The sequence below is a fragment of the Clinocottus analis genome, unplaced genomic scaffold, assembly GCF_023055335.1.
Source record: "Clinocottus analis isolate CAN_PGR_092001 unplaced genomic scaffold, fCliAna1.0.p SCAF_10, whole genome shotgun sequence".
Classification (NCBI taxonomy): domain Eukaryota; kingdom Metazoa; phylum Chordata; class Actinopteri; order Perciformes; family Cottidae; genus Clinocottus; species Clinocottus analis.
The window spans coordinates 18004615-18016940 of record NW_027175821.1 but is presented as its reverse complement, the minus strand read 5'-3'; the positions used below and the strand labels follow the sequence as shown (position 1 = coordinate 18016940).

General features: G+C 42.3%; 1 protein-coding gene across 5 annotated transcripts in view; it reads left to right on the top strand.

The window, feature by feature from the left end:
* Positions 1–12326, top strand: part of maea (macrophage erythroblast attacher, E3 ubiquitin ligase) — a 74368-nt gene that overhangs the window by 59258 nt on the left and 2784 nt on the right. For 2 of the 5 annotated variants that reach the window (XM_068593907.1, XM_068593899.1), the window contains exons 5-8: positions 9443–9625; positions 11010–11213; positions 11503–11625; positions 12244–12320. In XM_068593907.1, coding sequence (XP_068450008.1) covers positions 9518–9625; positions 11010–11213; positions 11503–11625; positions 12244–12320 — 512 coding nt within the window. In that variant the 5' untranslated portion in view covers positions 9443–9517. Of the gene's footprint in view, positions 1–5488; positions 5598–6017; positions 6107–6511; positions 6667–9442; positions 9626–11009; positions 11214–11502; positions 11626–12243; positions 12321–12326 lie in introns of those variants that run through there. The other 3 variants (XM_068593890.1, XM_068593917.1, XM_068593926.1) reach the window with 3 other exon arrangements.

Here is a 12326-nt window from a genome sequence, read left to right as displayed (position 1 = left end):
AATACAGTTCATTATTCCAATATATAATTTTACATTTAAACTTTTAGTCTGTTTTAAATCTGGGAACTACTGAACAAATTGACCGAATAGAACCAATTGCATGTTAAAAACTCTGAGTAAATTGTTAAGGTATACATAAAATATCTTGTTGTTGCTACAACACACTCACACACATCTCATAACTTCTGTACTAAGTAAAACGTAGCAATGTGTTTGCTTAATCTGTGCTGGCTCTGTCTTCTGTTATTAATGTAGAATAGTGTTTTAATCATAAACCTTTTTACTCCAGTGCATTTAAAATAACTTGAATCTCCTAAACTCTCTATATATGAGCGTTGGTCTGGGTAACGTCTCTCTTTCTATTCCTGCAGTGCTGATGTTACAGTTACTCATCTACGGCTCCTGGCCACTTGATAACGCAGTGATATAAGCAGACTCAGACGCGCCGCCCTCCTAACTGCCAGGGCCTAACCTAGTTTAACAGCAATGATGGTTACATCACATCCTCACTATTGGTAAACGTCGCAGACAGCCAGTCAGCACGTTGTTCAAATCCCCAAAAAGCGCCATAGGGTCAGAGGAACGGGAGTTTTCAACGCTGTCGATTTTGCCGTACGTTATCGCCTCAACCATTCATCTTCAACCCCTCCTGTCAGACGAAGGCAACATATTTATCTTAAAAAAATATGTTTTATCTTCAAAGGAACAATTACCAGTGTGCTCCTCCTTTCTTTTTGTTGCTTTTTTTTAGAAAGTGGAGGATGGCTTTACGTAGGAATACCGTCTCTCTTTAAAGAGTAGATAGCTCTGAGGTATTTCCCTTCATAATAGTAATCTATGATAGTAATCTATAATAAAATAATCCAACTGGAATCTCCAGCTTCATCACCAGCGCTTACCTTAGTCCCGTTCGGCACATGGTCCGACAGCAGATGAATCTGACTGAAATGATGCCGAGTCACAAGTCTGCAAGGCTACATGTAGTGTGAGGGACTGTCGGTCAATACCACCAACAAAACCAGCCACTGTGACTCTTCATGTAATGATGTCCACACCAGATGGGGGAGTCACGGCTGGAGAGGACATGACTCAATCATTCCTCACAACAGCAAGTAAACACTGAGACTATTATGACTGTGGTGGGAAAGCAAAAACATGTGGTCCGGGGGGAAAAAAAAGGATACAAAAAAAAAAAACATGACATTTTTTGACCAGCTGCAGGTGACACAGGAAATGTTAAACAGACTCAACACACTTAAGATCAAAGCTAAAGGCTGTGCCTCCCTTTCGTGTGCAAGAATATACCAAATTCTGTCGTGTATGGGGTTTACTGCTGGGCTGACACGTGACACAGCAGCTCTGGACAGCGGCAAAATGCCGTGTTGGAAGTGTTGAAAACACTTGTGTTTGTCATGCAGAAGTTGACTTCAAGTCCTCTTTTGAAATGCGGCCGGAAGTGGCAGCTATACACCGAGCAGACCTGCAGCTTTCTCTGGCTGCGAGACTTTAAAAACGTTGTTTTTCATGAAATTTTTTCGCCATAAGCCTTCAGAATCATTCAGTTTATGCATCAGGCAAGAAAATGTGCCCACGGTACTGAAGCGCAAATAATGTCCAGTCCGATTGGGTAATTTAGTCGTTTTCTGAGGGAATTAGGAGCTTTGTGAGGGGAGTTACACAAATGTTGTGTATCAGCCTCCTTTTTCAAGAAGCTCTTGAGCTGCCCAACGTCTCGCCGTCAGAAGCAAGATGCAATGCACAAAACACGTTATGCAAATTGAATGGCGGAACTGATTAGCTCCCTAATTGACAACGATCTCTACTCTTGTCATGACGCCACACATGGATGGTTTTGCCGTGAGGTCATTAAATAATACCAGTTGTGTGTAGAACAAGGAAACGGTTAAGTGTGCAGGTCCAGCTTCAGTTACCGAAATTCAAACTGACAACCAGGAGTCGACAATGCGAGGAGCTACGGGCGCCTTTATCGTGCTGACGGGGCCAGAGGCAAATTCACTCCGACCACATCTTACACGCAAGAGACAAATGTTCCCCTGGAGGTGGAGGAAGCATGTTACATATTTGGTGCTTCTAAATAAGGGTGGAGAGAGAGAGAGAGAGGGAGAGAGAGAGAGAGAGAGAGGGAGAGGGAGAGGGAGGGGAAAAGACAGTATCTGGAATCCTCTAGCTAAAGAGAGGAAGAGGATAGAGAGGTAGATGAGAGAATGGATGAATAAATAATGATTGGCAGGATATTTAATGCTTCTCATGAGGGAAACAGGGCAATAAGAGAGAGAAGAAGTGAAGGGAGGATAGATTTAGAGATTTCACCACTGCACATTATTTCAGCACCTGCGTCTGTCATGTGTGCAAACTGAGCAGATAGTCACGTAAATACTGCGCGAGGGTGGACATTAACAGTTATACCATTTCCTCTCTTTATCACTTCACACCTGTTTCTTCCTCTTTCTCTTTTTTAATTTCTCACCTCCACCGACTTTCCTTTTACTTCTCTCTCTCTCCGCTTCATCTGCCCGTCCCCTCCCTCACTCCTCTCCATCTCTTTACCTCCCGCTGTTCCATCTGTCCATCTTGCTTTTCCATGCAGTCCCTCCCGATTTCTCCCTCAATATCATTCGATCCCCCCCTCCGCCCCGCATCTCTTTCACTCTCTTTTTCCATCCCCGCCTCGCTCACCACACATCTCCACTCCTACGCCACCCCGCCCCTTCTCCCTCCCTCTCTCTGTAGTCACTGCAGCGTGTCTAATGGCTCAGCTCCCTCTCAGCAGATCCACCAAGCGGAGGCCGGGCGAGCAGCAGCCCCGACTAACGCCTCCCCAACCGCTGGCCTTATCAAGACTGACAGCCAGCTACACCCAGAGCTACACACATGATTACAGAGACACATGCCTGCACACATACAAAGACACAAGACAGAGACATAAATGCACACTCATAGAAGCAGTTGCATGCCAAGCAAATGCATTGGCATGCTGATGTACAGGTCCAAAATGCAAATGGAAAGAGAAGAAAAAAGTGACCAAGCATGTACACACACACACACACACACACACACACACACACACACACACACACACACACACACACACAAACAACACATATGCATGGCAGGAAACATGGGTGTCGGCACCCTCTGTAGCGTCAAAGAAACACAAAGTGGCCATCACACTCGCTGTGAACGTGTAGATGCAGGCACACACAAGTACACACACAGCAAATTGGATTAATGGATACTGACAGTGAGCTGCAGAGCAATGTGGACGCGACGACAGAGGAGAGGCCAGATACTGGAGCAACTAACAATTGAATCTACTACATGAGGAGACGGGTAGCAGAGGCATGAAGAATCTAATCCATGTGTGGAAGAGCAGAGTCGAAGGAGGTGGAATGGGTAGGACAGAAACAACAGAGATGAATGGAGGAACGGGTCGTCAGAGAGGTGAGAGGCGGAAAGGGATGAAGGAGCAGTAAACAAAGAGGACTTATTGATCTTACAGAAAGTTTGAAATTTGTAAGCTCTGAAGGTTAGAGATACTTTCCGACAGTTACAAAGATGTCACCTCCCTCAATACAAATACTACATACTTCAGCATCCAATATCAACCATAGTCCCTGTGTCTCATTCATATAAATATGTTTTACTTCATCATAGTAACATCATTTACCAAGGGACATGTTCTCAATGAATTGTTAGGTTTATTAAATGTCATATAATTACAAAGAACACCCCTCATATGTTTGTAAGGCCCAAAGGTGTCTTCAGATTTGATTTGTCTGACCAACAGTCCAAAACCCAAAGAGATTTAATTAATTATCTTTTAAGACCAAGAAAGGTAGAACATTGAGGAATAAGCATCTGGCACTTTGGTTATCTTTATTTTTTTTATCATTAAATTAAAGTACACTTTAATAAAAAAAAAGACTAAATGTGTGATTAGATATATTTCCACATCAAAGTAAAGCTTTATTAGAGACGTAGTTAGATGTTAAGAAAATGTTTTAATGTGTGTATGTTTTCTTTTCAGTCATCAGAAAATAAAGACAAAAAGCTTCTTTCCAGATTCAATACAATTCAACAAGCGTTGTGTGAAATCTATCATAAAAAATGCAGGAATACCCGTCCTCCTGTCACACAAACTGTATACACACAAGCAAAAGATATTATTCATACAGTCACACACACACACCAGCCTTCATACAGTAAGTACACACATGCAAAGAGTCATTTCCCCCGCTATTTGGCTTGGCACAGAGTTATACCCCCTTCAAAACCAGAACACAGTGCAGAGCCCAGCTGTAAGCACCGGCCGCCGCTATCACATAAACACACACGATGGTACACACAGAGACACTGGCACACAGTCATACATATTACACACATGCTACACACAGGAAGCACTCGGTATGGGGGCCAAAAATACATCACAAACCTTGCATCACCTTCCTCTCTGTGTGTCCACTGTTCCACTTTGTTCCTGAGCTGGGTGGGGGTGGGGCATGCAGTAGATAATGGGCCAATTGTAAGCCATTAGAGCTTGTGCCAGCCAATCAGCACAGCGCAGCGCTGGACAGCAGCCAATAGCAATATGTTCACCAGCCTTGGAGGGGGGTATTCTCTCACAGCAGAAGACATGTGGCCATGATATGGAACGGCTGAAGAGGGATTCACTGGTTGTACTAATCAACTGTAACTTACATCTACACTTCCATAAAATAATATATGTTTTACAATATCTGTCTTTATTTGTATGGTTGACGAGACAACTATTATTCCTATTCTATGATTTTACACTTTATTAAAGGTGGCTGTCAAAATGGACAAATCATTCAGGATTCCTCATGCCCATTAATGTCAGACTTTTCAGCGTGTCAAAAAATAGCCCTATAAGCTACAAGATAAGATCATATAGATGCAGCCCCAAGGAATACAACAAAACATGTATCATGTTTCATGATGCTGACCGATTAACTTGTTTACTGCAGTCTTGGATTTAATTACAGAAACATTTGGCAGTCTGGACTGCATTGTTTAATGATAGTGATGATATCTTAATTTTTTATTGAGCCTTTCAGAATGATCCTTACATGTATGGAGACACATTAAAAATAATAACAGAAAATAGTTATAGGAATTACATTTATGAGCCAGTGTGGACAGGTGGTGTGTAAAGTGGTCAGCAAAAAATGGAAATTCAATTCCGAGGAATTGACAACTGGGCAAGCTGCTTGTGAAATGTGTTGATGAAGGCCGTGTGATATGAATGAGAAATCCACTGCAGCTAATAGATGCATGGTGTGGTTTGTAATGTTTTGTCTGCAACTATTACATCAAATAAATAGCATTCATAATCTCGCTTTCAAACAAGGATTTGCTACTTCACATAAGTAAAAGCTCATCAAACAGTCAGTGCCGACACCGTGCCGCCAGGTGGCGGTAGTGAGCACTGAGGCCATTCTGGAAAAAAAAAAAACACAAACAACCACAAGAAAACCAGAAAAACCAAGATGGCGGTGCAAGAGACAGCATCTCAACTGTCGATGGCTCTCAAAGTCCAAGAATATCCCACCCTGAAGGTAAACGAAAGCTTAAACTCTCCTGTATTATTTCCCCAAGGACTCTGGTGTGTCCACAATATACGATGCGTTCGACGTTATTTGGAAAATGGGGATTATTAGTTCATTTGATAGCGAGAGCAGCGCACTTGACAGGGAGGCTAACGTTAGCTGGGTCAGCTTAGCCAGATAGCAGCGTCCACTAACTACCTGTGTTTGTCGAGGCACATTACAAATAAAGCAGTTTGATCAATACAACAATAGCTGGTGGCTAGTTAGCTGGCAATACACCCTTAATGGTACTTATTACTGACGCCAAGTCAGTCGAAGGCCTCATAGCTGTTAACTTAAGTGTACCGTTAAGCCCCTTTATGACAAAATTGTCCATTGACCTGACTTCTGGCGTGTCAGTGAACGCGACTGCACGTTATGTCCGTTAATGTAACATTCCTCAGCCACCGTTATGTGGCTTATGTGTGTGTGTGTGGACGAATGTAACGGCAGTGCTGACCTGATCACACAGCCGAGCGGTGAGTATACTTATGTTAAAGGCTGCTTTGTATGTATATTAAACGGTAAAATACCCCAATCACCCGCTGACAGGATGTGTCACAACGTGGTTTTTCATCCCAAAGAGATGGCTGGCCGGCATAAGTGGCCTGTGGGTCAAGCTCGCTGTGCTGAAAACCAGCATTGGCTAAGTTTTGTAATCGTCGCAACAACAAAAAAAAAAGATGGATAGCCGGCGAGATAACGTAACGGCGAGCATGCATATGGCGAGCATGGCCGGAAGATGGATCGGCTAAAATCACTGGAAAGGGGGAGGAGGAGGAGAGAGAAAGACAGCCCTATAACGCCTCTCTGTCAGGCAGAGGATCAGTCCCGCGAGTTAGCGCAGTGTCATCAGATTGCCGCTGCTGCCTCTCTGCACTTCAAAATGGCCAGCGAGAGAAATCACAGCCCGCTGCCGCACACACGCGCCGCTCCTCCATTCCACATAACGTTACTGCGACACCGCCGCTAAATGACGAGCTGAGACGAGCCCAAGCTGCTCCTGTGCTCCGGCGTCGTCGTGTGAAAAGCACGTTTTGTGAGTAGCGATGTATCGACGGCGTTTTCGTGTTGATAACTAATTGCATGGGGTGGTTGTCATGATGAAGATGTATATACGTGTAGTTGGCGATGTGGAGTCCATCCGTGTTCAGAGGGGGGAAGGCACGGCTGTGGTTTGAGGATATGTCTTGTCTTTGCTTGCATACTGCAGTAAAATGATGATGGGCACCATTTTAAGACATGAGTGATGGTTATAATTGCTATCAATTGCTACCAGCTGAAGACTCCCAGTCTTCAGCTGGGGGAGAGCAGTGTTGATTGCATTTGGAGCTATATTGAGGCCGAATGATAAAATCACAATGTTGCCTGACAGAAATCTGCTATTCTGCTTTTCCAACACAGTTTACTATGTCCTGGGTATTATGTGCTTATTTGTTTCATATATTTACAGTCAAAGCAAGGTATACCTCAAGCCTTCTTAAAGAAAGAGGTTATTTATAACTCATTTACGTGCATCCATGAAAAAGGCTTTGTGACCAGTGGTGTGTTAACCTGAGCTGAAAACACAGGCCCATCCCAGTGAAATGTGTCTGTATTCAAGGTACGTCAAAATCTTTCAGACATGCTAAAATCAAGTAACCCCATTTAATTATTCCAGTTATTCTGATTATCATGAATATAGTTGTGCCTGTAGTGGGATTGTAGCTGTCTCTGGAGCCGCCTCCCAACAAATCCTGACCGACAACCACTCGCACAATGCAAGCCATAGCTGTCTGAAGTATGGTCATTGGTCATGACTCATGACTGATTTAAATATCAGCGTGTCAAGTAAACCATGGTTGTATGGGAAAGAGTAGCCCCTTATGTGAGATCTAGTTGCCAATTATATTCAAAAAGGTAACATTTGTTAAAACTGTTGCACTAACTAGGGAAAAGGGCCAGAATCTAAAGCTGCATATGTTGTGATACATGGAGTACTTCATCTGGAAATTCTTAAGAAACATCTTTGAGGATTAAAATATCCAGGTTCAAATCCCTGTTTTGGATTATCCAGTGAATGTATTACCTGGGAAATAACTGTACATGTGCATGGATTTCCCTTTTTACATATGGGACATATCAACCTGACACGTGTGTTTGATTAATACGCTACACACCTCACTTTGTGGAAGTGACTACAATCATTGTTTTCAGGAAATCAGGAAATGCTGTCCTAACTTTGGAGAACAAAATGTAACAAATAAAAACATATAAGTGTACTGAATTGTTATGTAGTAAAATGAATATCAGAACTGATCCAGCTATCTGAGTCAGTATTCGATTTGTGTCAGCACATCCCTTCTTGTGCAGCCATGACTGTCGAATACATGTCACTTCAGTCGAGAGTACAACAAAAGCAGTGGACATAGTCTCTGTGTTCTAGTGACAAGTCATTGCTGCCGAACCTTGTTTGTATGCATATTTTATGACTTGATTTGTCTTTCTTATCTTGCTGTAATCATCAGCATCTAATATAGATGCTGATGATTACAGCCCCCTCTCTAAGTCAGGAGCAAACCCTGATCGTGATGTAGCCCTCAGGGGGAACACAGTTCTGGAGACTGACGTAAAGCCCTTTTTCCATCCTTTCCCTCTCATGCAGTGGCCTTACAGATACTGGAGCAGAATAAAAACCCTGTTTCTGTCAGCTGGACACTAATTAATATTTACTAGTGCATACTAAACTGGTCTTTAGTACACGCAAATATCTGAATCATAGGGCACGCTTGCATAGTTATCCTCTCCGTTAGTGACCTGTGAAATTAACTTGGCTCTAACTTGAAAGAAATAAAATCCTGCAGCGGATCCAAGCACTTCTTTTGTGTTTTCTTTATGCAATATCTCAGCGAAGGAACCACAACAGTCAAATGAATCTGGTTCCCAGGTATCTGCGAAGTCACGTTGTGATAACAGGGGAAAGGCACTGCTGTTTGCTTTGATCATAGATGACACTTAGTTATTGTTGGATTCAGATCATTTTCTGCCCTCACGGGATCAAGATGAGGTTTTCTCCTAGGAGATGCCACAGTACAATTTTATTTGACTTTTGTTTAACGTATAGTTTTATATATTTATTTGGACCAAATATTAGGCTTTAAACTGATTTTCAGTTCATTTCATGTGGGAAAAGAACAATTCTCGGCTCATAATGGTAGAAGAACACTGAGAAGCTTCTTTATAATGCATTATAGTTTTGGTCAAAAATAGGAAAATGCAAATTATTCAATATTAAAGTCATTTGCAAAACCAGAAGCCTTCTCATTAAAACAAATTACAATACACAGAACAAAAAAATACACAGAACGAAAAAATGTAATTTAATTAAAATGTGTTTATGTGGATCATGTTTCTTCAAGTCGGTACAGTACAAATTAAAGCTGATCCAAAGGTACACATCGTTACTAACAGAATACCATTGCAAAGATTGAATATTGTGTTTATAGCAGTAGGAAGGAGAACAGGATTGTTGCAGTCTGAAGGAGGAGTGGTCAGTTATCTGCTTCCTTGTTTCAGTTGAGGAGTTCTTGCTGTATAAATGTCATGAAAATAGTCTTCTCGAGAATCTAAAAGACTCCGTTCACAGGGCCTTGTGTGGATTGTGCGGATTGTGACTGCTGGTGACGTTCTTTGTAAGAGTTTTGGAAAAGGATTATCATTTATTTGAGGTTGTTTATTACTAGTTTGTGTGTGTTTTTTTTTTTTTTACCCCTTACACGTTGGGATATCTACACAAACGACTTGCATTTAACTGGTCCATTGTGTTGTCGTCGCAGGTGCCGTACGAGACTCTGAACAAGCGTTTCAGGGCGGCTCAGAAGAACATCGACCGCGAGACGAGTCACGTGACAATGGTTGTGGCAGAGTTGGAGAAGACGCTGAGCAGCTTCCCAGTGGTCGACTCCGTAGTGTCACTGCTGGATGGTGTGGTGGAGAAGCTCAGCGCCCTGAAGAGGAAGGTCAGGAATACGCACTTTCACTCAGCAATTCCCTCTCGACTGACTCTCAAGAAGTGTTTTTATGTGTAGATTAGATTTTTTTTTTGTACAGTGAAAGCCATGAATCTTGGGTTTACACATAACAATGTACAAAAACCATACACAGATCCTTGGACAGTTCATTTATTTTAACCCACAGACTGCCTAAACCTTTGCCACAGCGATGTCACTTCATAAGGGTCATCTGCACACCAAAGCAGAATACATGTTGAATAGAATTGAGCGGTGCTTTTAAAATAATTTTCACATCAGTTCAACAATGTACACAGAAATGGAAACAAAATACTTGAATCTCTTACTCACCTTTCTCTTTTACTTTAATGACAATTGGTTTTCTGATCTTGATGCAGCCTCTGTGTTTTTGTTTGGTTTGTGTTTTCTAAATAATGAACTAATTTAAAATTGAGGTTTTGCTGCCATTATACCTGTTTTTAAAAGGCTGCTCTTGAACAAAATGGTGATTACAGAGAAAATCTGTTGGTTTAACACAGCAATTGTATGTGGAAGGTTTATCATAATCATCATGTTGGTTTACTCTGAGACTACACTTTAGGACCGGGTACTTACTCCACCAGCAGTATCTCGTCTACAAACACAATCTCCCTTCAGCTAGAGCGAACTGTTAAAACGCCACATTACTCGCCCTGGGTTGACAAAAGCACATTATTGTGGCTGCGGTTTTCTTTATGTGGATTGTGTTTGTCAGCGGTGGAATGCGGCCTGGCTGGTACTTCTATCCAGCCTTTCTAAAACGACAGACGGCATGTGATCAAAACACACTTCTGCCATTCAGTTTTTTTCCCCCTTTGTGCCAACATGTTGTTCAGCAGGTACTTTGTGACATATACACCATGTAGTAATGGTGTTGGAAGCTGGGCCATTACTGGATACTACGCTGGTGTTTTAAGGGGCACGGTTGTTCTTTCCCTCCAAATATGTAGGGCCAAATCTGGACCCTCCAAAAGAAGTCCAAAGTCAAGAATAAAATCTGAGCGGGAGAGTTAAATGGGAATTAATGAGAAAACAAAGCAATGCAATGTTATCTTGAAGCCCAGTATAAAATGATGATCTGCATGAAACAGTATTATTTTTCTATGATATTCCGTTATCAGCAGCGCTAAAGCTTTATAGTGTTTCTCTCTGTTTTAAAATGAGCTTTGTTAGATATTTTGGAACTGATTCAGTTTGGTTAATTACATCAAGAAAACTCGAGCTCCTTCTTTCAGGAAATGCATCACTGCTGACAATGGATACTTATTGCCCGTTAATTTGAAAGTTTTTCTTCACGCTGCATGGTCAACTTTGTGTAGATATCTTGATCGTTGTTGTGCGTGTCCTCCTGCAGGCTGCAGAGTCCATCCAAGCGGAGGACGAGAGTGCCAAGCTGTGTAAGCGTCGCATTGAGCACTTGAAGGAGCACAGCAGCGACCAGCCGGCCTCAGTCAACCTGTGGAAGAAGAAACGCATGGACCGCATGATGGTGGAGCATCTGCTGCGCTGCGGCTATTACAACACAGCTGTTAAACTGGCCAGACAGAGCGGTATAGAGGTAATTGCCTGTGTGTCAATGATCCATTTAGTCTCAAGGTAATTCAGAAGACTCACAAGTTCTTTAAGTTCATATAGTATGTGGCATTTCAGAGCATTGGGACCAAACTATAAGACTAAGCGTGTGTGTAGGTGTGTGTGTAGGTGTGTGTAGGTGTGTGTGTGATGTGAATCTGTTACCTGAATATTTGTGCTTTTTCATGAGTAAATTAATCTGTTGTTCACCAGTTGTTTCTGAATTTGTCCTGCTGTGTATTTGTTTTTCTGATGCCCTTCCTCTCTATTTTCAGGACCTGGTCAACATTGAGATGTTTCTCACAGCTAAGGAGGTGGAGGAGTCTCTGGAGAGGCAGGAGACGGCCACTTGCCTAGCCTGGTGCCATGACAATAAGTCACGCCTGCGCAAGATGAAGGTAGCTCATTCAGAAGTCACTTAATGGGTTTATAGACACGTTCTTATTGGGTTTTGTATGTTGCATATTTCTAAACTATATTCAGCAATGTAGCACTGTTTGTGCTCAGAAACAGACCTGTTAAGATGTAATTACTCTGTTACAGTGTTAATCCGAAACGTATCCTCTTAAACCAAAACGTACTTGGCGCAGACCTCTGCCAAAACATAATAGGCTTCCCAGTTAGCTGCTACTGTGAGTCAACCTTGTACTGCATAGAGGGCAGACTGTTTGTATGGTTAGCCCAAGTTTGAGAGGCCGAGACGTTAGGGAAGATGCTTTGTGACAGAATTTGAGAAATTTCTCATTTAGCTCCAGTTCACGGCCAAATGAAGATCCATTTTAGTCCCAACTGCTCCTTCTAACCGTTACCAGCTGTTACAAAAAATCCTTTTGGGTAATAAAATGATTGAAAGGCATCTTGAGAATCTACCAGCACTGCAGGAGTTTTATGAAAGGGATCAGTTTTCTGCCTGCTTTGCTCTAAAGGTTCATGAAGGGCAAAATGAAAAGTATGAGGGTTTGGCAGCACTTCAGTGGTTTTGACTTACTGGCAGCGTCTGTCTGTTTCTTTGGCAGAGTTGTCTTGAGTTCAGTCTGAGAATCCAGGAGTTCATCGAGCTCATCAGACAAAACAAACGCATGGATGCAGTCAGGTAACA